At 53.3% G+C, this 24,552-nt stretch overlaps 1 protein-coding gene across 6 annotated transcripts in view; it reads right to left on the bottom strand.

Moving 5' to 3' along the window:
* Window positions 1-6,985: 6,985 nt before the first annotated feature.
* Window positions 6,986-24,552, bottom strand: part of PEMT (phosphatidylethanolamine N-methyltransferase) — a 42,674-nt gene continuing 25,107 nt past the window's right edge. For 4 of the 6 annotated variants that reach the window (XM_082064845.1, XM_082064844.1, XM_082064840.1 and 1 more), the window contains 5 exons: window positions 18,287-18,432; window positions 13,673-13,784; window positions 10,206-10,280; window positions 9,435-9,495; window positions 7,315-8,697 (listed from right to left, as the gene is read on the bottom strand). In XM_082064845.1, coding sequence (XP_081920971.1) covers window positions 9,441-9,495; window positions 10,206-10,280; window positions 13,673-13,784; window positions 18,287-18,432 — 388 coding nt within the window. In that variant the 3' untranslated portion in view covers window positions 7,315-8,697; window positions 9,435-9,440. Of the gene's footprint in view, window positions 7,289-7,314; window positions 8,701-9,434; window positions 9,496-10,205; window positions 10,281-13,672; window positions 13,785-18,286; window positions 18,433-24,552 lie in introns of those variants that run through there. The other 2 variants (XM_082064842.1, XM_082064841.1) reach the window with 2 other exon arrangements.

The raw sequence follows: 24,552 nt of genomic DNA on the forward strand, positions 1-24,552 counted from the left end.
TCAGTAGAGTCTGTAGTATTGCGAGTACAAACTACTTTGTAGTTCTACAAAACTGGGTGTTTTGCAAGTCACTCTTTGTGAGGAGCAAACTGACCTAAAACTGAAAGGATTTACATATCTTTAGGTTAGCAGTTGCCAATAGGATTAATTGTTTTCAGTGGTAATGACTACACGGGGCATGCACCTGCAGGTGGGTTCCCTGGTGCTGCTTCGGATCAGGTGCCTGATCTTTCCATCAATGGGTAAAAGGCGAGACCCAGGGAAAGCTCATCAGGATGATGAGTTTGAATCGAAAAACCCATGAGCATCTCTTAGGAAATAAAATCTTAGCAAAAGGTAATGCTTAAATAAGGTTCAGGATTGCAGAAGCGTCATCTACAACACCGAGAGGGACCTCGGGGACAGCTAGAACACACGCATTTGTGGGGCACGGTGGATTTCATCCGCTTGAGAAATGGGTGTTGATGAGGTTTTTATCTCCCCCGAGTGTGGTCTCACACTTGGACGTTAACTTAAACGCTGTCTGAAGGCTTCTGGAGGAACTGGGGTTGTCTGTGGGGTGAGAGGGAGCAGCGGTTTGAACAGCCCATCCCTGGCAGCAGAGGCACAAGGACACTTTGGGGAGACAAAGTGGAACAGTTTCCCGTGTTTATTGATCTGTGTGCGAGACAGCGAAGAGGTTTAATAGCTGGTTACAAAGCACAAATGTATTACCCCCCCAAAATAACAAAAAGATCATTTAATTGAAGCGGTTGATGGAAAACAACAGGGGGAATAGGAAGTGCAGACCTCTGGGGGACAGACAAATCGAACCTCTCGATTGGTTTTATTGTTAACTGTACAACTATTAATAGTGCCAGGAACAGGCAAAAATAGCCTGCTTGAAGCCTGCTCTTAGGTTAGCAGGCTTCAGCAACAGAAAATCCATTTGCTCCCTCCAAAAGGCTCGTTGGCGACAGCAAAGGCAGCGCACACCATGAGGTGGGTGCTGCTGGGACCCTGTGGGCTCAGCTCAGGGGTGTGGGTGTGATGGGACCACCCCGCCGGGGACACCCCAGAAGCAAGGGCAGGGACCCCAGTGGCTGCGGGAGCTCCTGAGGAGAGGACGTGGGCTCTGCCCGTGCTGTCCGAGAGCCCGGCAGAGCCACGCGGAGCCTCGGGGGACGTTACGAGGCGTTCGGATGAGTCTCCCCAAGATCATCTAGAAACTCATCTCCCGCTGGAAGCAGAGCATGTTTGAAAGGAACCGGCTGCCGGTGATTGATGATAAAGGATCCGCTTCGCTGCGAGGCAAAGCCTTCCCACGGTTATGACTCTGTTAAAAATCACCACCTATTTCTGACCTGACTGCAAATAGCCCGAGCCTTAAGCAGGGGCAGGACAAACAGCATTTCACCCCCCGGCTGCTGTACTGCCTCGGTACTGTCTGACCCTGCCTTTTGGGGGGTGTTTTGCTCCTCGCTTGGTTTTGGAGGTTACAGGGTCTTTCATGCAGCTGCTCAGTACAGCAAGAGCCTCAGGCAGGCTGCTGTGCACAAAACACCTTTAATGGAATCGAATATCTTCAGCACAGATCAATCCCCAGTTTCTTGCTGTTTCTCTCCCTCTTTGCACCCTCCCGGGTTTACCAGCCACCTGCCAACGACCAAAACCCACCTGGCGGCCGTGAGCGAGTAGCTGAGGAAAGGAAATTCCACGAAAGTCACATAAACATCCCAGCGCCAGAACATGCGGCTCCCCAGGGTCCAGCTTGGACGAACTGTGCAGGCAGCAAAACGGAGCTCGCAAACGAGCCTCTGCAAAAATGTAGGAAGCAAAATGTACCAGGAGGCAGGAGCGAGCATCGTGCTGCCCGGGACAGGCGAGGTGGGGATACTCAGGAAAGAACAATTACATCAGAGCACGACTTTGATTTCTGAGCACGCTGCAGAACTGGGAAATATCATCACCCTGGGGTCGAGGTGGCCTCGGCTCCCGGCTGAGTCCTGCAGGTGGAAAAGCCAACATTGGAACAGCTGTTTGTGCCTTTCCCGTGGGCACACACAGTGGGGTCTTGTGGGACCCCAAATCCTGCCCTGGCTGCTTCCCCGAGATGGGAGGAGGAGAGAGGGGCTGGAGGAAGAGGGAGAAGCTGGGTAGGGAAGGGAGGCTTTAGCTATAGCTCTTGCTCGTCCCCTGGGGAAAAGCATCTGATTAAATCAAGATGCAGTATCCAGGGTTGCTATTCATTCCCTATATTATTAGCTTGTCTCATTTTATTAAATCTCCTTTAAGGCTTTTCAAAAGAAGCACGTAATTCACAACATATAATTTTTCCCAGATGAGATATGATGCAGAAGCGGGCTGCTCCATCGCTGGGGACCGAGGAGGTGGGTTTATTTGTTTCCTTCCCCCACCCCCTACTACTTTAGCAACACTTTTCATGTCTCTTGACTCCTTTTGGCATTTGGGATTTGATTAACAGAGAATCTGAAAGCCTGAGATACATCTCAAATCCCCAATTCCTTGAGTCGTCCAGGCAAGGGGTGACAAGAACTCGCCTGGAGATGCCATCCTGGTGCGACGCAGCTCCCAGAGCCTGATCGTGCCATGCTGTGGTCCCTGGATTTTCTGCATCTGCTCCCCTTTTCCCATCTTTGGTGTGTGTTTGCTGCGATAAAGTCACAGTTTTGTGGCACCGCTCCACATGGGGCTCGGCTTCGCTGCCCAGCCACCCTGGGGATGGTGCCCAGCTCTCCCACTATGGAAACACCTCCACAAGTGCACTGAGGTGACATTAACTCATCGTGGCACATCTGGGTTGAGAGCTCCTTACAGAGCAGAACTGGGGTTCCCACAGCCAGGGGCACCCAGGAATCCCCTGCTCCCAGTTTCCATCCCATCTCTTGCCTGCGGTTCACTCGGTCACAGCAGCATCCCACCAGCATACGGCATAGACAAAGGTGTTCGCGTGTCCTGGATGCGTCCCCAAACTCTGGCACCTTCTGCTCCCTTTCAAAGAGTGGCAGCCTCCCTTGGATTAGAGAGAAATGTCACGTGTAACTGGAGAGGGGCTGTGACTGGGCTTGGAATATAGGGCACGGGGGACAGGGAGGCTTGGTGACCCCTGTGGACGCTGTGCTACAGGTTTCATGAGGGTTCCCATGGAAATAGTGACAGCTGCTGGGGTTATAGGACAGAAATAAAAGCTCAAGAGGAGGCAGGAGCCAGCCAGGCTGGAGCTGGTGGAGGGATGTACAGCTGGAGCTGAGGGCTGGGACTCCACAGGTGTTTTGTGTCTGGGTCCTGCAGACCCGGTCAAGGGAGCGGCTGAGGGACCTGGGGGGTTCGGCTGGAGAACAGGAGCTGAGGGGAGACCTTCTGATCTCTGAACTGCCTGAAAGGAGCTTGGAGCCAGGGGGGGTCGGGCTCTGCTCCCCAGGAACAAGCGCCAGGACCAGAGGAAACGGCCTCAAGTTGTGCCAGGGGAGGTTGAGGTTGGATCTGGGGAACAATTTCTTCCCCAAAGGGCTGTTGGGCACTGGAACAGGCTGCCCAGGGCAGTGGCGGCGTCACCATCCCTGGAGGGGTTGGACAGGCGGAGATGAGGTTCTCAGGACATGGGGCAGTGCCAGGGGTGGGTTAATGGTTGGACTCGATGACCTTGAGGGTCTTTTCCAACCAAAATGATCCTATGGTTCTATCTGTCCCCACTGCTTTGTCTGTGGGGTGCAGCGGGGGCTGAGGCCAGCGCAGGGTTTGGGGCCGGCAGCAGAGGAGTTGGGGCCGGGGGGGTTGAGCTGAGCCCACTCGGTGCCGGTGCCCAAATCAAGAACCCTCAAGGCTCCCGCAGCTGCTCAGCCCTGGTGCAGCTGCAAAGCAGAACTGCAGGCAGAGCCCGGCCCCGACATCTCCTTCCCGGGGGCTCTGCCTCCCGCCAGGGGTTCTGACACGGGAAGGAGCCGTGCTCTGTAAGCAGTTCCTCTCTGAAGAAAACGCGACATGGAAAAAGCAGCACATTCCTCCGATTTTATTTTTTGCAATAAGATCCAAGGAGGATGCAGCGCAGCACGGCCGACTCGCCAGGCTGTCCCGGAGCAGCTTTTAGTGAGCGAATGAAAGAAAACAGCCCCTTAACTTGTCCTCTGGCGCATGGCGGGAGCTCCGTGCGTAACGGCCGCTGGGGCGGGCTGGGCTGGGGCTGGAGGTGTCTGCTCCTGGCAGGGGTGATGAAGGGCAGGGGGACGGGGGTGCTGCTGCTCTCCTGGTGCTGGGGGTCATTCTGCAGCATCCCCTGGGCACCCATGACTGGTGGTTTCCCACCTGGAAATAGCTTCCCAATGGGTGTTCTTCCCATTGCATTTCTTTGCGAGCATCTAAAGCCCAGACTGCTTTCCCTGTGCAGCAGGGATAGAGGAGACCGGTTTATTCTATAAAGGTAAGTTATGTTGTGTCCCTTGTCTGCCTTCTCTGGATTAGAAGTTGCACAAGGGGAGGTTGAGGTTGGATCTGGGGAACAATTTCTTCCCCAAAGGGCTGTGGGGCATTGGAACAGGCTGCCCAGGGCAGTGCTGGAGTCACCATCCCTGGACGGGTGAAGAGACAGAGATGAGGTTCTCAGGGACATGGGGCAGTGCCAGGGGTGGGTTAACAGTTGGACTTGATGATCTTGAGGGTCTTTTCCAACCAAAATGATTCTATGATTCTACAACTATGGGATCCCCAATAAAACAGTCAGTGCCCAAGCTGCCCCTCAAAGCCCCTGTACTGCCTGTGCTCAAAGCTCATCTTTACTTTTGCATCAAATCCCAATGGCTGACACACCAGCCTCTCTCCCCTGGCCACCGAGCGGCCGTGGGGAGGTTCAGCCTTGGCACTGGGATGGGTGCGGGAGTCCCCACCAGCGCTCTGAGCCCATGTGTCCCTCCATCCTCCCAAACAGCCAAAGCGCAGAGTCAGCAAACGGGGCCTGGCAGGAGCCCCGAGGGGAATTGTGACTCCTCCGTTACTCTGCCAATGGGACACGTGCTGCTCGATTGCACCCTGTGTTTATTCTCCGTTCCTGGCTCACTGTGTTTGTTTGCCACATCAAGGCTGGTGGCTGTTCCTCCCCAGCGCGGGCAGCGCAGCGTCGCTGGGCAAAAGCAAACACGAAAGCGGGGTTACTGCTGGTCACAAAGCGGGGCAGGGCCTTCGGGGACGTGTCCCTGGTTCCGGATGTCCCCACCATCAGGTTATCTTCAGGGAGAGGACCTCAGGACGCAGCTTCCATCTCCCAGAGTGTCCCTGGATGCAGCATCCCATGAGCACAGAGCTGGCACCGCATCACATGCCCGTGGCTGGGGACCTTTGGGTTTGTACAGGGGATCTCCCCACCCCCAAAAAAATGCCACATGAGGTTTCACAGGGGAGCTATACAAGCGGCCATGCGGAGAAAACCCGTCTGGAACGTGAGGATGGGCAGAGGCGCTGCGGGGGCTGCGCGGTGGGACGGGGTGACCCAACATGGTACCGTGCGATGGACTCGGTGACCCGGCTGTCCCTGCCAGGCAGGAGTTGAGCTTTAACTAGTTTCTCCTTTCCCGGTATTTGCTCTGGAGAAATGTCCTGAACATCAAGGGAGGCGTTATCTGCACAGGGCCTCGTGTGCGGCATTTCCCAAGACTACAAACAACCCCCCTGCCAAGCTCAGATGGGCCCAGCAAGCCCCACACCAGCTTTTGGAGCCATGAAGTTCTGAAAACAGACCTGTGACCACATTTCCAGGGACCTCGCTTGGTGCTCAGCACAGCCCTGAGAGCTGGAGGGATGCAGGGACCTCACTCGGTGTCACGGTCCATTCGGTGACCGACTCTTACACTTGGTAGAATCATAGAATAGTCTGGGTTGAAGGGACCTTCCCAGCTCCCCCAGTGCCCCCCCTGCCATGAGCAGGGACATCTTCACCAGCTCAGGTTGCTCAGACCCCGTCCAGCCTGGCCTGGGATGTCTCCAGGGATGGTTCATCCACCACCTCTCTGGCCAACCTGGGCCAGGCTCTCACCACCCTCGTGTCCAGCACTGGGGCTGCAATCGGCTGGTCGTGGGGCTCTGATGGTTCAGGTTTCCCCTTTGGAAGCAGAAGGAATCTCATGTCCTGAGCCTGGGACTGTAGGGTCCATCCCTGCATTGGTGCAGGACACGGCCCGGCCGCAGCCAGGGGCTGAAATAGCTCTGACACCACCAATGCTTCATGCTCAGCCTGAAGGTTTCATCCCCACCCTCTGTAACCTCAAATTCTTAGAAATATTAGGCATTTTTAGAGAAATAGGTACTTTTTCCTTATGACGAGGGAAAGTCCGCTAATCCTTCCTTGGTAAAATACTATAAAACAATACAAATAATGGTTTCTCTATGTTTTCCTCCCTGCAGCTCCGGTGAGCAGCACGGCACTGCTGGGAATGGCCCCGGCCAGGGACAAGCCCCCCCAAAGAGAGAAAGGTGGGCAGGAACATCCCCTTCCGGCTCCTCGGCTTTGCTGCGCGAACAGAGCAGATGCCTCTGAAACGTCAAACTCCAGCTCCACGGCAGCCAGAACCAGCTCTGCAAACGCAGCGACACATTAATCCACTGCGGCTGCTGCGAGAAGAGCTGCTAAAAACGGGGATATATACTGGATGGCCCCAGAAAAAACCCTGTGCGATTAAAAGGCGAGATGGAGCTGGGAAGCATCAGGTTTGGGATGGCAGATAAATGGGGAAGGAGTCCGGGAAGCCAATACCAATTGGGATGCTGTGGGCACAGGAGGGGAAGCAGCTGTCGCTGGGGTCTATGGTGACAGACACTCATTTTGGGGGGCTGATGCTGGCTGGGTGGGAATGGTACAACTGTGGTGTCCCCGGCCTCGTGGCAGCGGTAAAAAAAGGTCTTATATGGTCCCCAGACTGGGAATTAGCACAAATACAGCCCTCGCTGCATTCTCGTTAAGAGTTATCCTTCCCGAACAAGCATGTGTCTCTTCGGTAAATACTGATTTCACCTATCGACAAATCAGAATTTATTTGCATCAGAGACTTTGAGCCAGGACTGGCAACTCTGACATAAAAGGTCTGAATAATGCAATGTATCCGCTCCTTGCTGGTTGCTATGGGTACTGGGCTGTTTTAGCCTCTGTCTATAAACATTAACTGTGAAGGGGATGTGGAAACTTATCTAAAAATAAAATACTATGTCCAAATCTTTAAGAGGAAGGTCGTTGAGATGGCAATTAAAAATAAATCCGCAGGTAAAGGTTCTGGAGCGGTGAAACACGAACATGGCGTCCGTGAGCCTGGTGGAAGGAGACGGAGACAGGACTGAAAAGAAACCAACGCTTTTAATTCCTGCTGAGCAATGCCCGAGGGGTGAATTAACAACATGCAAAAGCAAAAGGAAATTTAGGACTGTTTTGTGGAGGTGACACTGAGAAAAACGGGGGGACGGAGGGGACAATGCGATGCTGAGACGTGGCACCGGGAACCAGCAGCAGCGCGGTTCCCTTCACCAGCGCCGCTGCCGGGGCCTTTACGCTGCTATTTTTTTGGTCATTTACAGCTTATTTCTCAAACTGTTCTGGGAATGCGTAAACAGTGAGTGTGAGTCTGGAGCGTCACCCCTGGGATCTTCCCGTCCAGGGCAGGATCCAGCCCTGGGCTCTTTGGGACTGGCCGAGGCTGGTGGCGGGGACGGAGGGACAGAAACAGCCCTGTCCCCAACACCCACCGGCCCCGCGTGGCAGTGACAAACAGCTGGAAGGCACTGGGTGGTGGGGCAGGAGGGCAGGACCCTCAGGTGGTCCCCGGGGACAAGGAGAGGCTGGGGGGGTGTGGAAGGGGCCAGGACACCAACATGGCCAGGGCTGAGATATCTACAGGGTGTGCATGGGGACTGACTCTTCCCTTTGGTCTTCTCCACGCTGGGGTTTCCCCACGGGATGGCTGCCATCCCTCTGTCCCCCTTGGGTGGTGGCTTAGGTCGTATGTTCACATTTATGTGCTTTTCAGCCACCTTTTTTGCAGCCTTTGCCAATAGTGTGGAGTTGCAAATGGGAAACCACAGCTCTGGAAGGGGAGGTTCTCTCTTCCAGAAAAGACTTGTTGTGTTGCAGGGTTTGCAGCAGGTTTTTTTGCCAAGTTTGCAGCAGTTTCCCCTCTTCTTTCCCCGGTTGCGTCTGAACGCCCCAGGGGTTCCCGAGCACTCTCTGTTTGCTTCCCGTGGTTCCTCAGCAGCATCTTCGGATGATCCCCAGGACCAGCCGGGGCGGCGCTTCCCCACGCTCAGACCTCGCTCACCAAAGGCACCGGTGTCTCCATCATTATTCTGCTTTCCCTCCAGTCCAGGGCCGGAGATGAGTTGCCTTTTCCCCTGCAGATCTCCAATAATCAGTGCAGGAGATGAGGCCGGTAGGTCCTGCGCTGTGCAGCTCCCAGGAGAGCATCAAGGCGATGGTGGCAGCAGCCGCAGGGACCCCACAATGGGGACAGGGACCTGGGGACAGGAACCTCCAGCTCCGGCGGGCTGTGGCGAGGAGGTGCCACCATGCTCAGGCTTGTTCCTCTGATCGCTTCCAGTACTGCAGGGTGCTCAGTTGGCTCATTAGGGGTTGCTGGGCTAATTAGTAGGATATATCTCAGTAGGAAAACGGGCAAATTGGTCAGCGTGGGGACCGGAGAGACACGCTGTGCCGAGGTATCCGAGACGCTGCTTGGTAAAAGATGGAGAAGAGGCTGTTACGGGCCCCACTGGTGCTCCAGTATCTGCTGGGGCAGAGGCTGCTGGGTTGCCAAAACCCCAGCAGCACCGTGTGCTTGTCCAGCCTCTCCATCTGCCAGTGGAGAGACACACCGGGGGCTTCCAGGGGGACATTTAACCCCAGGAAAGAAGCCTGGGCAGGAAATTCTGCTTTTGCAGAAAGTTTTGGCCCCAAAAATCAAGCCCAGGCTGTGTTTCTGGGGTGAACTGGTACAAGCCCCTGTGCAGAATGTTCCTGGCTCAGGCATGGAGCAGCCCGGAGCAGCGATGCTTGATTTCCCGCTGGGGTGGTCGAGCCCTCGTGCCCTCCCGCACCATCTCTGCCGCTCGCTGGAGCACCTGCCATGGCCAACAGCTGCTTTTTTCTGCCTGATTTAGACTGAGCCTGGAGCCTCGAAGCTCCCCAGCAATTTTCCCTTGCACTGACTCTCAAATATATAATCAAAATGATTTAGGGGCTGCTGGTCGGGTGCCAAGAGGCGGACACAACCGCTGCTGTGTAAAGCCTTCCCGCCTGGGTTTTTGCGGAGTTTTGGAGCTCAAATCCTTTGAGAAGTGCAGGAGAGGCGCTGGAGGAGCCAGGGGGGTCCGGGTGGGTGGTGCCCCCATCCCCATCTAACGCGCTTGTGGGTGGGGGAGCCTAGCAAAGCATCCCCTCCCGCTGAAATGCCCATCGGCAAACATACCTGTTACTACTTGTTCTTCACTCCCTTCTGTTTCTGCCGATAGATTTCCTCTGTGAAAGGCCTGTGATTGAGACGATGGGAATGTGGGGAGAGACGCAAGAGAGGGGCAAAAGAAGAGGGGGAAGAATTAAAATCAAGATTACTGTGTGCTCTCCTTTGGTCCCAAAAACTCTGCCATTTAACCCTGGCCTTGGTTTCTCTGGACCAAGCTGCTCCCAGCCGGGACCATCCTGGTGCTGAGTGGGATGATGCTCAGCGCACACAGACCCACCCTGGCTCTCTTTGCATCTCCTCCTCCCTTGCAAAGACAAAGGACCTTCCGCTGCTCAAGTACAACCACGGCTTCTGGGAATAATTCTGGGCTGCTCCATCCTGGGCTGCCAGGCTATTGTGGTGTAAAGTATCAGAGAAGCCCATCCAAGGAACTACAAAATGCAAGTTTTGCTTGCAGAGTCTCTTCAAATGACACAATAAGTCCTTTCCGTGCCTTCCTTATTGTTCATGTACAAACAGAATCGGGCACCCAAAAGAAAAAAACTACCTCATTTTGATAAAAATAAACAAATGCATAAATGTTCCTGGAACTCAGCAAATAGTTTCAGAGAGGAATCTGCCCATTATCAAAACAATCGAAAAACAATCCTCCGTTTTCCTCCTTCCCTGCTGAATTAATTGGAAAAAACATCTCTACTTCTGCAGTTCCCCGAAACCTCAGGAGTTAAAAGCTGGTAAAAATAATTAGAAACTCTCCAGTTTTGCAGAGCTACTCACCCCTCATACAGCATTGCGACTGTGTAGGAAATTGCCACTACAGCTGTCAGCAAAAGGCCAGCTGGGCTTGCGTGCCTGTTTTGAAAGAGAAGGAAAAGGTAAGTACAGGGGCTTATGCAAGACCTGGTTTAGAAAGTGAAATAAGGTGCTGGGCTCCAGGAGAGCTCTCTCTTGCTCATTAAACAGAAGCGAACAAAAGGGTGGTGGGGTTTTTTCTTTGTCCTTTAACATTAACTGTCTTAGGCAGATGTTACTTGGCAAAGACTCTTCCCCAGCCTACTTCGGTGATTTCTTTTAAGTCTGATCCCCGCACATCTCTGCTAAGAGAGCTTCTGCTTTGCTGCTAAGTCCTGAGATTATAGAGCTGTTTAATCGCTGAGCAGCTGCTTACGCAGGGCTGTGGCTCCCAGCCAGCGCTATAGGGGAAATAAATGCCTGATGTGCACGGAAAGACTGGCCACCCAGGGCGCAGGAGACACCCAGAAGACAGAGCAACGTACGGACCATATACATCAAAACGGCGCCTGAGCCATCACAGGGCTGGGGATGGAAAGGAATGGAAAGATCCATGCCTGCCCTGTGAATGGTGCTGGGGGCTTGGTTCACATTTAAACCCATTTCAAGATGTTTGAGGAACATGCCCTGTCAGGTCCCAAGGCCCAGCTGAACTGTGTCCTTCAGTGAGGGGTCACCAGGCACAGCATGGGGACCGATGCCACCCGCCTCACCGCACTGTCCTTACGGCAGAGATGCTCGAGTGCTGCCTGGCACACCTGTGTCTGGCTCACTGCAGGCACCTGCCCCCCAAAAACACCCTTTCTGCATCCTACAATGGCTGCAAGTGTTGCCCTTAATTAGGATGCTGCTGATTGCCTTTGATTGCTGGTGGCAGCTCAGCTCTGAGGGGGAAAAGATCTGGCTGTCAGCAAAAAAAAAAAGTACTTAGCCAGTCCTTGGTGAGGATAAACATCCTGCAAGGCTTGTGCAATGGGACTGGTTCTGGAAGGAGAAGTTGCCTTCAGATGAGAGACTCAACTACCTAAACCTGGTCCTGGACCCACCGTCAGGTACTGCCTGGCCACATCGGTTCCTGGAGAGACGCACTCAAATCTTCACCTCTACACTGTTTCCATTGTGCAATAAGTTCTTCCCTCATTAGGAAGCATCAGGCAACTTCCTCCTTTCCCAGCCCCCTGCTATTACATGCTTAGTCATGTCTCCTCCTTGATTCCTATCAGAGAGAACAAATTTGCATGATTGTTTGTTGACAGCAAGACCTCTAATTGCATCATTTGGCTGCGGCTCCAGCTCTGATTTACACAGCCTGTTGCCATGAGTTAAAACACTTTCCTACCAAAGATACACAAAGCTGTCCCCAAACAGCTAATGCTCCATTTGTCTTTCAGGAGAAATGAGAAGCTTTGGGGTGAGTTGTTTCTCTCTTATGAGCTCAACCTACTTATTGGGCAACGGCTTGTGCCGTAGCAGGGTCGACAGAGTCAGCCAGGAAGGTTTCGTGATCTTGGTAGGACTTTTTCTGGGTAGGAAGCCCATCCATCCTTTGCTGCGGCTCCCCGTGGCTGTGGGTTGTCTGCAAGAGCGATGGTGTGGGCTCTCATCCTTCCCCACCGGTCCCGGGGGTTGGACGTGGGACACCTGCTTGGCCCTTTCCTCCTGGAGCTCCTGTTTTCATGGCGAACGGTGCAGGTGTCTTCTCCAGCAACACATTTATTTGGCCGCTGTTAGTTGGGTAGGGGATACCCGCGGTACCTGAGGCAGCTCTCCCCCTGTGCGATGCTTTGGAGGTTGGATGGATCAGAAGGCAAGGCTGCTGGTGTGCTGCCAGGCTCGCTGACGTTCTGCGGTACGTACCCTCACAAATTAAAATGAATCAGTCCTTTGGGCTCCGATGCCATGATATGGAGCATGATACATCACCAAGGGAGGGAAAATATGCTCTACGTTTTAGGTCTGTCCAAATGCAGACATATTCCTCCAGCATCCCTCCCACTGCCGTGGAACTGAGACATCAGCTTTGGCCTCCGAGGGCAGAAACCCGACATCTTCTGAAAGCCCTGGGACCTCAGGAGAGACCTGGGACCCCCCCAAAACCTCGGCAAGCCCAGCTGAGATCCCAGGGAAGAGAAAGAGTCAAAACCACCATGTGAAGGGTTGTGCAGAGCTTCCCCAGGGCAGGCGGGCGGCGTCCTGGTGCCACTTTGCACAGCTCCAGCAATTTGTTAACAGCAATTATTCGTCACGCCTCACTGCCCTTTATGGTGGCAGCCTTTTAATGAGGAAAAGGAGGCAATCAGACTGCTGTCTCGAGCCCCTTCAAGCTGCTTTTGCCCAAGGATTGTGGCGGCCAATGGAGCAACATGCACCCCGGTGTGAGGCTCATCTCTTGCTGGGGTGAAGAAGAGATTTCTGCAACAGAAATAGCTCAGGAGGGTTCAGCAGGTTCCGCAAAGCTTCTAGGAAATAGTTCAATGCTCATATTGAGAAAAATATAAAAATCTCCTGGTCAAATTCCTTGTTTTCTGCTGTTGACGGGGTGACGGTGCCAGTTGCTCTCTGGCCACGGTGTGATATGGGGTGAACTCATCCTGCCCCACACTGCCAGGGGCGATTTCAAGCTAAGAGCGAACATCAGCAAAGCTCAGTGGAGACAGGAGAGAAACCATCAGCTTTACTTATTACCAGGGGCCAGAAAATGCTGCCCACGCGGCTGAAAAGGTGACCAGAAAGTGGCAAAGCACTTTATTTTATTCACCGCAAGGAGAAGGGAGGTGGTCACACTTGGGAGAAACTGCAAAATAACCCAGTGATAACGGCCCGCAACGCTCTGCGGGCTCCCGATGTAACAGCCAGGGTGTTTTTTTCTCCTGGGCAAATAAATAAAATGTGGTATTAAATGAAAACCACATCAAACTTGTTACACCGAATAGAGTATATTGCTCATTTGCTGCTAAATTACAGCCTATTCATTTCCTCCCAAGCAGGCTATTAAGCTGTGTTGTATCAAATGAGGAGGGTTTCAGAAGTGTTATCACAGTGCAGTGGGGGAAAGGGTGTGTTGGCTTGTTTTGCTTTTTCCAGAGGTAATTACAGGGTCACACTGATCCCCGGTACCAGCGGCCTGCCCCTGCCGAGTGACACCCCGCATGAATTCGGCCCCGGCTGTTGATTTTTCCACGTGCAGAGCCTGCCAAGGACCTCACTCAGCCGCAGAGCATTTGCTGATGCTCTTCCCAGCATTTGACCGCTATTTATTTTTCTACAATTAATGCCACAAGTCTTTTATGACAGCAGAAGATTTTGCGCGCACAAAAATAAGCCAGGAAGCGAGAAAACGGGGCATGTTCCACTTTCCCTGTCATTTTTTCTCAACGATTGCTGTCACCGAGCACCAAGCCCAGACTCCACGCTTGCCCTGCGATGGGGGGTTTGCAGGGGCACGTACTCACATGAGGGCCCAGCCCAGGTAGACGGCTGTGCTGCCCCAGTACATGGGGTTATCCAGGATGCTGAAGGGGAAGCTGGTCACTTTGGCCTCCATCAGAATGCCGAAGTAATCACCTGCGGAGCAAACAAGAGGGTTTCTCATCAGGCTCCACGAAGGTGGGAGTCCCAGGGGGCTTTGAGACGCCGATACCCTCCCCGTGCCATGGAACATCCCTGCCAGGGATGCAGAGTGAAGGTGAACGAGGGATTTTGCTGCCGATCTCCAAGCTGAGAAATAGAAATAGGCTGTTTACTCTGTGTCTATCGGCCTTTCCGGGAATGGCTCTTTGTCGACGAGAAAGGTTTATTTATACATTGCCATAATGCTGCGGCGGCCACGTCTCTCATCAGGAAGCAGCTCTCCAGGTCCCAACTGGCTGATTCTGGCTTTCTCATTTGAAAACTGCCCATCTGATGCTGCTTGATGGGGAAGCAAATGCAGAGGATCAAAACCATTTAATGGGGAAACAAGCCTAGCGCGGTGTAACGGTGGTTCGAGATGTTACAATCACGACCACCACCACCAAATGCCCTCATTCAGTGTCACCCTCATCTCATAGTTCAGCGAATTTCTCAGAATTTTAGAAAATAGCACCTCTGCCTACAAAACACTCAATTATCGGCATGATGGTGATGATGATAATAGGTGATTGTCATCTGTACTGAGGAAAGCTTTCAGAGCTGTCAGCATCCAACCAGTTCCCTATCTGCCTCAGGATAATCCTTCCACCCTCCTGAAAGGAGCCTGGAAATGACAAGAGAGGAGATGTTGTGCAGCTTGCAAGCAACATTTTTTGGGGAAAAAAGGGCTGGAATGCCAAGCTCTGATTTCTGTTGGTCTTTACAAGCGAGACCACCAAGCCCAGCGAGGATTTTGCCCCGTGTTCACTGTATAACACGCAGCATCAGTCAGCGAGGAGCAGCTCCAAGAGCTGCCGCAGCCCTGGGTCACGTTCCCAGCTCTGCTGCCAGCCCGTGCGCTGACCTTGGCCAAATCTCCTCCGTCCCTCCCGGTGCTATTGTGCACCGATCATAAAATCAGTCTTTCTTATAGCGCGGAGGGTGGTGAGGATTAATGTATGGTGAGAAAGTGCTTGGAAATCCATATAAAAGGCATAACAGGAGTGCAAACTATTCAAGGTTATTATTATTACCTGGATTGTAGTGTAATTTCTTTGACCTCATATGGTGCAAAAACATTTATTTCTAAGGATAAACAGCGCCTGCCCAATTAGACAATGCTTTTGGGCTTTAACTACAGGCCACTAAGTGAGATAATTGCCTGGTATTCATACTATATGTTCTCACAGTTACTTGGCAATGCATCTCTGAGATTGTTCTGGCAGAAAGAACACATCACCCCCTGCCACAGCCCATAGCTGTGCTTTTATATGTGTCAAAACGCTTCATTATACCCTGCCCGCCCTCGCCTTTGGGCTGAACACCTTGCTCCCCGACTGGCGCCAGCACCGAGAAGGTTCTTTGCACAAAGCCCTGGGTTCGTGGGGCTGGTGGGGGCTTCTGAGCACCTGTGGGACCCTGCAAGCAAAACACATGAGCTTTTCCGATGTAAACCCTGCCTCTAAACCCACACAGTTAAGTGAACGTGACCACCGGAGATCTGCAACATTTTCCTCTTCAGGACTGTGCATCGGTTTGCACAGCATCAGCCTGAGCATCTCCTGAGCCTCCACTCTGCCCTCAGAACAGGAATCTGCTCCTTGTCAGGCTGAGGGATTTTGGCATCTCCTCTGTGTTATTATTTTTTGCTGGAGGTCAGTGTGACCATCTCACCGCGCAGGGTCGACACTTCGGATCACGGCAGCAAAAAGCCACTTGATGCATTCTGCAGGGACCCCCACGTTCCCTGGAACCCGAACTGAGCTGAGGCACCACCAAGGAGCCGCCAGTGTCACCACAGCCCAGTGACAGACTCCGGTCAAGTCAGATTTACTTGAAATCTTGATCAGCGCTGGGAGGAACTGCGCTGGGGTTGAGACAGATGGGCTCAGACAGGCAGAGCTGCCTCTTGGTGCCCTCGGCCTGCGGGAAGCCAAACCCTCGTTACTACATTTGTTGGGAAAGAGGGCAAATGGAGAGGTGGACAGTGCTGAAATCCCCGTGATGGCATGGGGACGGGGCACCGGGAGGACCGTTCTGCAGGGGGGGTGGCTGCATCCCACCCCGTGGGTGCTGCTGGGTGTCACAGAAAGGTTTGTCACAGCAGGGTGACTCACACGGCTCCCACTGCACCGCTTAGCCCACATTTCAGAGATAAACTGCCCTGCAGCCGCTCCGAAGCTTAAATGTGCTGTTAAAGAGAAACTGAACGCACAGCCCCAGAGCAGTGTCTGTGCCTTGCCTGCTTCAGCCCTCATTGCTGTAGGAAAACCCAAAAGGGAAGGGCCAAACGCTGTTCCAATAAGCTTTTGAAGTGCTTGGGTGACAGAGACTCTGTCAAAACTTATCTCGAGCTCAGATATTGACTATGAGAAGAAGGTGGATGATGATATAACCCCCTTCTTATCAAAGCAGTGCAGCCCCTTGCTACCCGCAGCCTGAATTGCTGTCGCTGCTGGGAGACCCAGATCCTCCTGCATCACCAAAACCCTGTGGGCAGGAGGATGTTGGAAGTACCATAGAATCACCTAATAGTTTGTGTTGAAGGGACCTTCCCAGCTCCCCCAGTGCCACCACTGCCAAGAGCAGGGACATCTTCACCAGCTCAGGTTGCTCAGAGCCCCGTCCAGCCTGGCCTGGGATGTCTCCAGGGATGGTTCATCCACCACCTCTCTGGCCAACCTGGGCCAGGCTCTCACCGCCCTCAGAGGCAAAAATTTCTTCCTCATGTCTGTCCTGAATCTCCCTCCTTTAGTTTAAAACCATCACCCCTTGTTCTATCACAATAGGCCCTGCTGAAAAGTCTGTTCCCATCTTTCTTATAGGTCCCTTTTAAGTACTGAAAGACTACAATAAGGTCTCCCTGGTGAGAACTGAGCAAGAGAACATCCCATGCGAGATCCTCAGAGACCTGCAAACTCCTTGTCTTCCCCACGGCTGGGTAAGAAACCATGATGAAGAACATTAAGAGTTTGCTGACTTGGACTCATGGGGGCTTGTGTGGAGCTGAGAACCACCCTCAGCCCACAGCTCTGCAGGGCTCCAGCTGGGCACAGAGGGCCTGAGCCAGCCCGGCTGCACCAGCATGTGGTCGTGGCATCTGCGCACCCTGTTGCGGCTCTGCCCTCTGCCTGCCATGCCCTGGCTAACAGGGAGAGCTGGCCTCGCTCCGGCAGCGTCATGCATGGCTGGGAGCCATGCAGGCTCAACCCGGCATGCTGGTGGCCAGGAGAACCTCCACCAGCAGAGAGGATAGAGCAGAAGCGCCCGATATGCATCACTGACGTCTGCCTCTTTCCAGCCCCAGGGAATGTAGGAGCCATTGGCCACGCAAAGCGGAGGGGGACAGGGCCACCCTTGCCGCTTCTGCTGAACCTGACTCACTCGTTTGCTTTTCCCAAGCGGTTCAGGTCCAGTGGATCCTCCTGGTTGGATGAATCAGGCTTTACATCAACAGCCCCAGCCCTGGCTGAACTTCAGGAGCATTCAAGCAGCTCTGTTTGGTGGGTAACTCCTGTGCCCGGCCTCCCTGGACACATCTCCACAGGCACAGCATTGCTCCTGGGGGTGATTTTGGAGGATGCTGGCGGACAGGGGTGTGACACAGGGACAGGAGCAGGGCTGCACAGACGCAGGATGAGGGCGCACATTCAGGAGTGCTGAGCTCTATTTCTGGCAGCAGGATCTTGGCCAACTCAACACATTTCTTTGCAACTCCACTTGAAACCAGGAAGGCTTATTACCTCCCTCTCTTCTTCCTGACGACTCTGCAGGAGCTAATTGAATTTGGTTTGTAAAGCACTTGCAAAAGCACAGCCTAAATGCGGTGTCAAAGCCTAGGCTGTGATTATTTCAGCCAGCGGGAGCTGCCCCTTTCCTTAGATATTTATTGTTCCTGTCTCTATTTTATTTTTATGAATTCCACACATACTGGCATGTTTTTAAAGTCAACAATGCTAATAGAGTTACTCTCTAAATGTGAAAGCAGACGCAGCGCAAAATGCCTTCTGCCATAAAACGGCAGATTAAAGAATCTGTCAACGAACGTCAGGTTTATTGCAGAGGGAAGAACAAACAAGATCCTGTCTCCACACATGCGTGGAGCGGGTGGGGGCTCAGAACAAGGCTGCTGGACCCCTCACACCCAGTGTGCCGGTGCCAACGTGCCCACGGGGTCTGTGCTTGGGGGTCCCTTTCTGGGAGGCATTTGGACTGTCAGACTATCAGCTGCTTTCTAAAATTTCAGGCTTGACACTGAAGGTGATGGGACTCACTGCACGATCTTCTCTGTAATGACATGGTTAGATTTATCACGCTTTGGTGTCATAAAGACAAGACCAAATCTAACAGCTCTGAAGACAAGGACGAGGAAATTCTTACAGATTCTGCCCTAGCAAAAGACCCCTGCAAGGATTAAATGCACTCTCTGGTTAATCTGTTGAATTTTTAGTGCTTACCTAGGAATGTCCCGGTGAATCCCAGTGCTAAGAAGCTGGAAATGACAAACAAGGTCCCTACAGCCAAGATGGCCAAGCCTGAGTAATAGGCCCAGTGGCAATCCAAGCCCTCCAGCTTCGGTTGGCTCTTCATGGCTTCTGTGAAGCTGTCAGAGAGACAACAAGGGCCATTAATTGATGTCTAATTACTAATATCACCCACCTGTGAGACACGGAGCTTTGGGAGGGGATGCTGCTGAGGAGGACCCTTCATCAGGTCTCTTCTTCCACCTGGATGTTACTCAAGGGAGAAACAAGGAGCCAAAGCCTTGTGAGCAGCCAGGGTTTGACCTGGGGCAGCTATTTCTATTTGCAGCCCTTGCTCAATCCTGAAAATATCAAGCCCACTGAACTGCAATATTAAAAGAACCATAGAATAGTTTGGGTTGAAGGGACCTTCCCAGCTTCCCCCAGTGCCACCCCTGCCATGAGCAGGGACATCTTCACCAGCTCAGGTTGCTCAGAGCCCCGTCCAGCCTGGCCTGGGATGTCTCCAGGGATGGGGCATCCACCACCTCTCTGGGCAACCCGGGTCAGTATTTTATCACCCTCGAAAAGCTTTGCCTTGCGCTCCAAACCTGATGTTTCATCACGACCGCAAGCTCTGGCGAAGACACCCATGCAAACGCCGGAGGCTGCGCTGCCTCGGCACAGGGTTGGGAACAATCGGCTGGGTTCTCTCGTGCTCCCACCCCCGTTCCTCCCCATCACAATATTTTGCAGCCTTCACGCGTTAGCCACGTGCCCAGGAGTGATTCACGGCTGCAGCCAAACAGTCAGGGGGAGGACGGGAACGGCGAAAGGAAAATACTAGAGAAACACACATTTTCAAGTGCGAGCGCAGCTTCTCAGCTCCAGGCTGTTCAGGCATTTCAGGTCTGACCTTCCAAATACTCGTTTGTGAGTGGAACAATTGTGACCCTCCCCTCAGCCCCCTGCCCTTCGCCCAGAGCAGGGCTTGGCAGGCTCAGCATCTCGCAGAGCTCTGGCACAAGCGTCTGCCTACAAAGGAGACAACGCCGTCATTAAAAAAACGCCCATTAATAATAGCAAGAGGAGATAACAGACCCACAGAGCTGCACACTGCGATTCTCCACATGTTGCTGACACATGAGGTAGGAAACATTGAGTCTTTTTTTAATGAGCACCACGGAGGCTGAAATTCAAGTGTAATAGCAGCTCTACCGCGCCTCCGGCCACCGCTGCTCCTGCCTGGGCTCCTGGGCTGGAAAATGCTTCCATGACGTTACCTACAGGGCTTGGAACAGTTATTTTTTCCTCAATATCCACCTTCCCCAAGCCCTGCAAATCCCTGGATTTATTCTGTTGCCCAAATGGAGGCTGAGATGGACAATCCTGCCTGCCTGGCTGATGGACAAGCAGCTGGAAACGCACCTTTGGAAGACTCAAAGACCAAATGACAAGTTACACGCACCAAGCAAAGTCCAGGATGATATTTTTTGTTTTCCTTGGAGCTCCTTCCTACTAAATTTTCTACCGTCAGGGAGTTTTTAGGACCCTGGAGAAAGACATTTAATCTTCACTTTGGACTGGAGCAAGGAAACAAAACACAGAAAAAATGTAATGTGCTTGCGAGTGAACACAGCGTCTTGGTGATTTACACTTGATCATTTAACTCAGAATTTCCACGCTGGAAATTACAGGGAAATTCCCTTTTCCAGGGAGCTGAATGCAGACAGAGGAAGGACAGCCTGGCCCTGGGTGATGTAAGGACACATGTCCCCAGGGCTGATCACCCTCCAGCACCCAGCACACCAGGCTCACATTGGTTTAACTTAAAATCATTCCTGATGTGAACACACAGCCCTGGCTGCCAGGTAAAGCAGCTGCACAACCCTTTGCATCTTTTCCCTGGTGTTTATTTTTAAATGACACAAGTCTCCCCTATAAGGAAGCCCAAATGCGCATTCCTGCTGGCAGCACTGCCTGGGTTTGGGAGGAAAGAAAATCCCTCTGCGGGGATGTGCTCACCCTGGCCTGGCCGCGCTCTCCGTGCAGAACGGGACATCCCTGGGGATGCTCTGGAGCAATCTGCTCCCACAGAGGAAGATGCAAACGCCTTTTTCACAGCAATGGGGGTTTGACTCTGCATCTGGCCAGGACCCTTCCACAGGGAACCAGCACTGGGGTGGGATTTCACAGAGATCAAAAAACGCTGGTGATCGCCGGGGAGACAGGTCTGGGAGAGCAGCACCAGGCTGCTCCTCGTCTGGATCGCAGCAAAGAGATGGCAGAGCAGAAAGAGGTACAGCCAGAGCTGGGCGCTCGGATGCTGCTGCTCGCTCCGGATGAGCTGGATTCACACCACCTTACATCCTCGAGGCTCTGCTGTCCCATGCTAGTGACCTGACTTGGAGCAGGAGAAGAGCAAAGGTGGCTTCGAGAGCATGAACTGGCCAACTGCGAATCAGCCTTGGAGGTTTTGCAACCAGCACGTGACGCCGTTTGCTTTGGCAAAGCCGCCTCCCCTGCTCCAGATGATCCCATCCTTCCTTTTCACGGTCGGATACGCCTGCATTCATCATCCTCATCAGCATGTCTTGCTCGGTCCCCTGCTGTTTGGCTTACAGCTAGAGAGCGAGGTGTTTGCACGGAGATAATGGACTGCCTTTCCCTCTAGTAATGCTTTATATCTTCCTAAACACACTCTCTATTTGCATTAAACATGATGCGCACTGGAGTTTTCAGAATTGGTAAATAAACCTTTTAAACATTTATGATGCTGGGCCATGACAAGCAGCACGGAGCTGTCAATTATTCTGGCATCTGCGGCTGTTCCTCAGTGCCGGGGGAGCTTCACCACCTCCCTGGCAGGGGGAGGACAAGGCGCTGGCCACCTCCCTTGCTGGGGGGGGCAAGTCATGCAGCCGGTTTGTCATTAAACCAGTCCCTTTCGCCATGTGCCTCTGAGTCACGTTTGTTACAGCATTTATTTCTGGCTGCACGACAAGGCAGGGGCCCAGCTTGGCACCCAAGAGGGCATGAGTTAAAGCCGCGCTTTGTACCGGTACCTGGAAATGCTTTATGTACTGAGCGGAGCGATTGCCATGGTGAGGAGCATCCCTCTGGCCAGCACAGGGGAGGGCTGGGTGGGCTGCGACCTACTTTAATCACATACCCGCCTGCTGTCACGAGGACGTTTGCCAACGGGGAGAGACACCTGGAATGCACCCCCAGCTTTGGCAAGTGGAAACTGGGGAAATGAAGCTTCCCTGACATCTCCCCACGCTTGCCGGCGTGAAGCAGGACACCAGAGGCACCCATTTTCCAGCCCAGTAGGGAAAAGCCCAAATCCATCAGCACCACTCTGGCCAAATCGGCCAAACAGGAGCTGATTCATAAAATCACAGAATCATTTTGGTTGGAAAACACCCTCAAGATCATTGAGTCCAACTGTTTCCCCACCCCTGGCACTGCCCCATGTCTCTGAGAACCTCATCTCCATCTGTTCAACCCCTCCAGGGATGGTGACTCCAGCACTGCCCTGGGCAGCCTGTTCCAATGCCCCACAGCCCTTTGGGGAAGAAATTGTTCCCCAGATCCAACCTCAACCTCCCCTGGCGCAACTTGAGGCCGTTTCTTCTTGTCCTGTCACTTGTTCCTTGGGAGAAGAGACCAACACCCTCCATGCTACAAGTCAACCCGGGAATGGCAACTGCAACACCAGAAAACCTACCAAACCTACAGCCCAAAATACATCCCCAAAGGCTGCATGGAGCATGAAGCAAACCTGGAAATACTGTACTGAGAGAGAAGCTGAGTGTTTTCAGGTCTCTGGGCCTCTCTTGGTGGCCCACACTGAGCATATTTTGCAATCCCTTTCCCTCAAAGGAGGGCAAAGACTGTGTCCAGCAAACTGGGTCACCGCGGGAGCAGCCCAGCAGCACTTCCTCTGCCTGATCCCAAAAATTGGTCTGGAAACTGGGGCTGGCAAACGCAATTGGGGCAGAACTGGGCCAGGGGCCAGCGGGCAGCGAGGCAGCCGCGGCGGGGCCGGCAGCCGGCATCTCGGAGGCAGCAGCCGGCGCTGCAAGGGGCCGCGCTCGCCACGCGGGACGTCTGTCCGGCCCCCACGCCTGAGGTTTTGTTCTTCTCGCCAAAGGAGGCAATGGGGGTAAAATCATGCGGTGGTGCCCAGCAACACAGGCTGCTGCAAGCACACGGCAACAAAAGATCTCGTTGTTTAAAAAAAAACCCAAAACAAAACAACCCCAACAACACTCAAATTGCCCTGCCAATACCACTGGCTATTGTTAGCCCGGTCATCATCTTCACAGCTTCTTTCCCCAATAATGACTTTGCTTTTCTGCCGGTGCCGGTGTGTGTGTTATTTAGGTCAGCTGGGGGCTGTGGAAGCTGCGGTGGGGACGCGGATGCCCGGCAGCCATGCTGGAGGGGACGGGAGGTGCTGTTGGCGCAGAGGAGACCTCGGCTCCTTCAGGCCGCACTTGGCTCCTATCATCGAACTTGGTCACTTCTGCACAAAAGGCCACGTGGTTCTCGAATCGATTCCATTCCACACCATGCTTGTTCATGGTACAAGCTCAGAAAATCAAACAGCATTGAGCATAAAGGTACTACCAGGCAATGACAAGCAAACTCTTCCCTGTGCAAAATCCTGTCCTGGGGTGGATTAATTTTCTTGGAAGCATCATCTCCAAGCAAGAAGCCCGTCCATGCAGGAGGCGATGCCCAGTGGCTAATTGTAGAGCTGATGCAGGGAAAAACATCAACGCCATGGTAAAGCAGGAGAGCGACACTGGCTGTAAGTCGAGGACAGCGAAGGTTGTCACGTCCTGTGTCACACAGATAACAGTCATAAACCGCAGGGGTAGCGGACGCAGTACGGATAGTTCAAAAGTTCAGGAATTGTTTTCACAGATAAGAGCCTCGGTGATGGAAGTTCCCTGCTTCTTGCAGAAAGAACAGGGCTGTAATGAAAATAATCAGTGCGCCAAAGCGATTAAGGACGCTTGTCTTGTGCAGTTGACTAAGCAGGGGCCCCCCGGTCACAGGTCATTCTGGTTTGCTTCTCAGAAGCAAGCTGAGGCTTGATAATGAAGTTCAGAGCTGGGAAGCACCTAGTTGCTTAATTGAGCACAAGACACTCCTCTTCTTACACCCAAGGTGTCCCTTTGGAGCAAAGCCTGCCAGAGCATCACGGTGCCGGGGACAGAGCCGCACAGCCCAGCTCCGGGGCTTTCAGCCACGATGCCAACCTGCTTGCAAAGTTTTTGTCAGCTCTGCCCTCCCCCCCTCCACCCCCAGCTTGGAGCCTTTCAAAGATTCAGTTGCAAAAAAAAGGAAGCAGGTTTTTAAAAAACAAAAAAAGAGACATCCCGTGGGCTCCACAATTGCTCCCTGGCAGCCCACACCTACGTAAAAAGTCCCCGAAGCACAAAGAGAGGAGCTTTAAAGGCTGGATTACAGCACTGGGGGTGGAGGGACCCCCCGGGTTGCCTTTTTGCTCAGTGTCAGCAGCCAGCACACCCAACCCCGGCCACCGCGCAGCCCCAGCGCCAGGCACAGATTGTGCTTTGCCGGCTGCATCGGCTCTGCGGGGCTGAGGAGTGAAAACCTGCGTTCAGAATACCAGTGACTCAGAAAATAACGTAAAGGGAGAAGCGAAATAGCAAGAGCGGGTGAGACACATCCCTCCCGGCATTGCTGGCCACTGAGGTGACAGTACCCGTGTTGTGTGAGCTGTGAATCCCTCCCTGGGCAAACCCTGCGCTGGACCTGGCTGATATCTTCATACAAGGGCAAGGGACAGGATAAGTCCTGCCCAAACATCACAACTTCTCTGGGCTTCAGTTACAGAGGACTCGCTGAGCTAGGAACGGTGCATTACAGGGCAACTCTGGCAGCTGCTGTTCTGAGGACCACCCCGAAACCGTCCCATCACTCCAACCACGAAGGGCTGGCCCTGCTTGAACAGCCTCCACAGCCTGCCAGCCGCCACTCGGGCCAACTTCAGTGACAAGAAAAGGCAAGGGAATAAGCCAACCTTGTTGAAACACCTGGACAAAATAAACTTCATATTGCAATCACCCGAAGTGGCCTTTGGCCCATGGGGGTGGGCTGGCATCTCATCCGCACTCTGCTGGGCTGAGCTGCCCCATCTTCTAGAGCTTCTCCTCCAAAACCAAGGTCCAAATGGGGCTCTTCCAGCCCCCTGGGTTGACCTTGCTGTCTCCTTTAGGGCC

The sequence above is a fragment of the Streptopelia decaocto genome (assembly GCF_964273445.1).
Source record: "Streptopelia decaocto genome assembly, chromosome: 13".
Lineage (NCBI taxonomy): Eukaryota > Metazoa > Chordata > Aves > Columbiformes > Columbidae > Streptopelia > Streptopelia decaocto.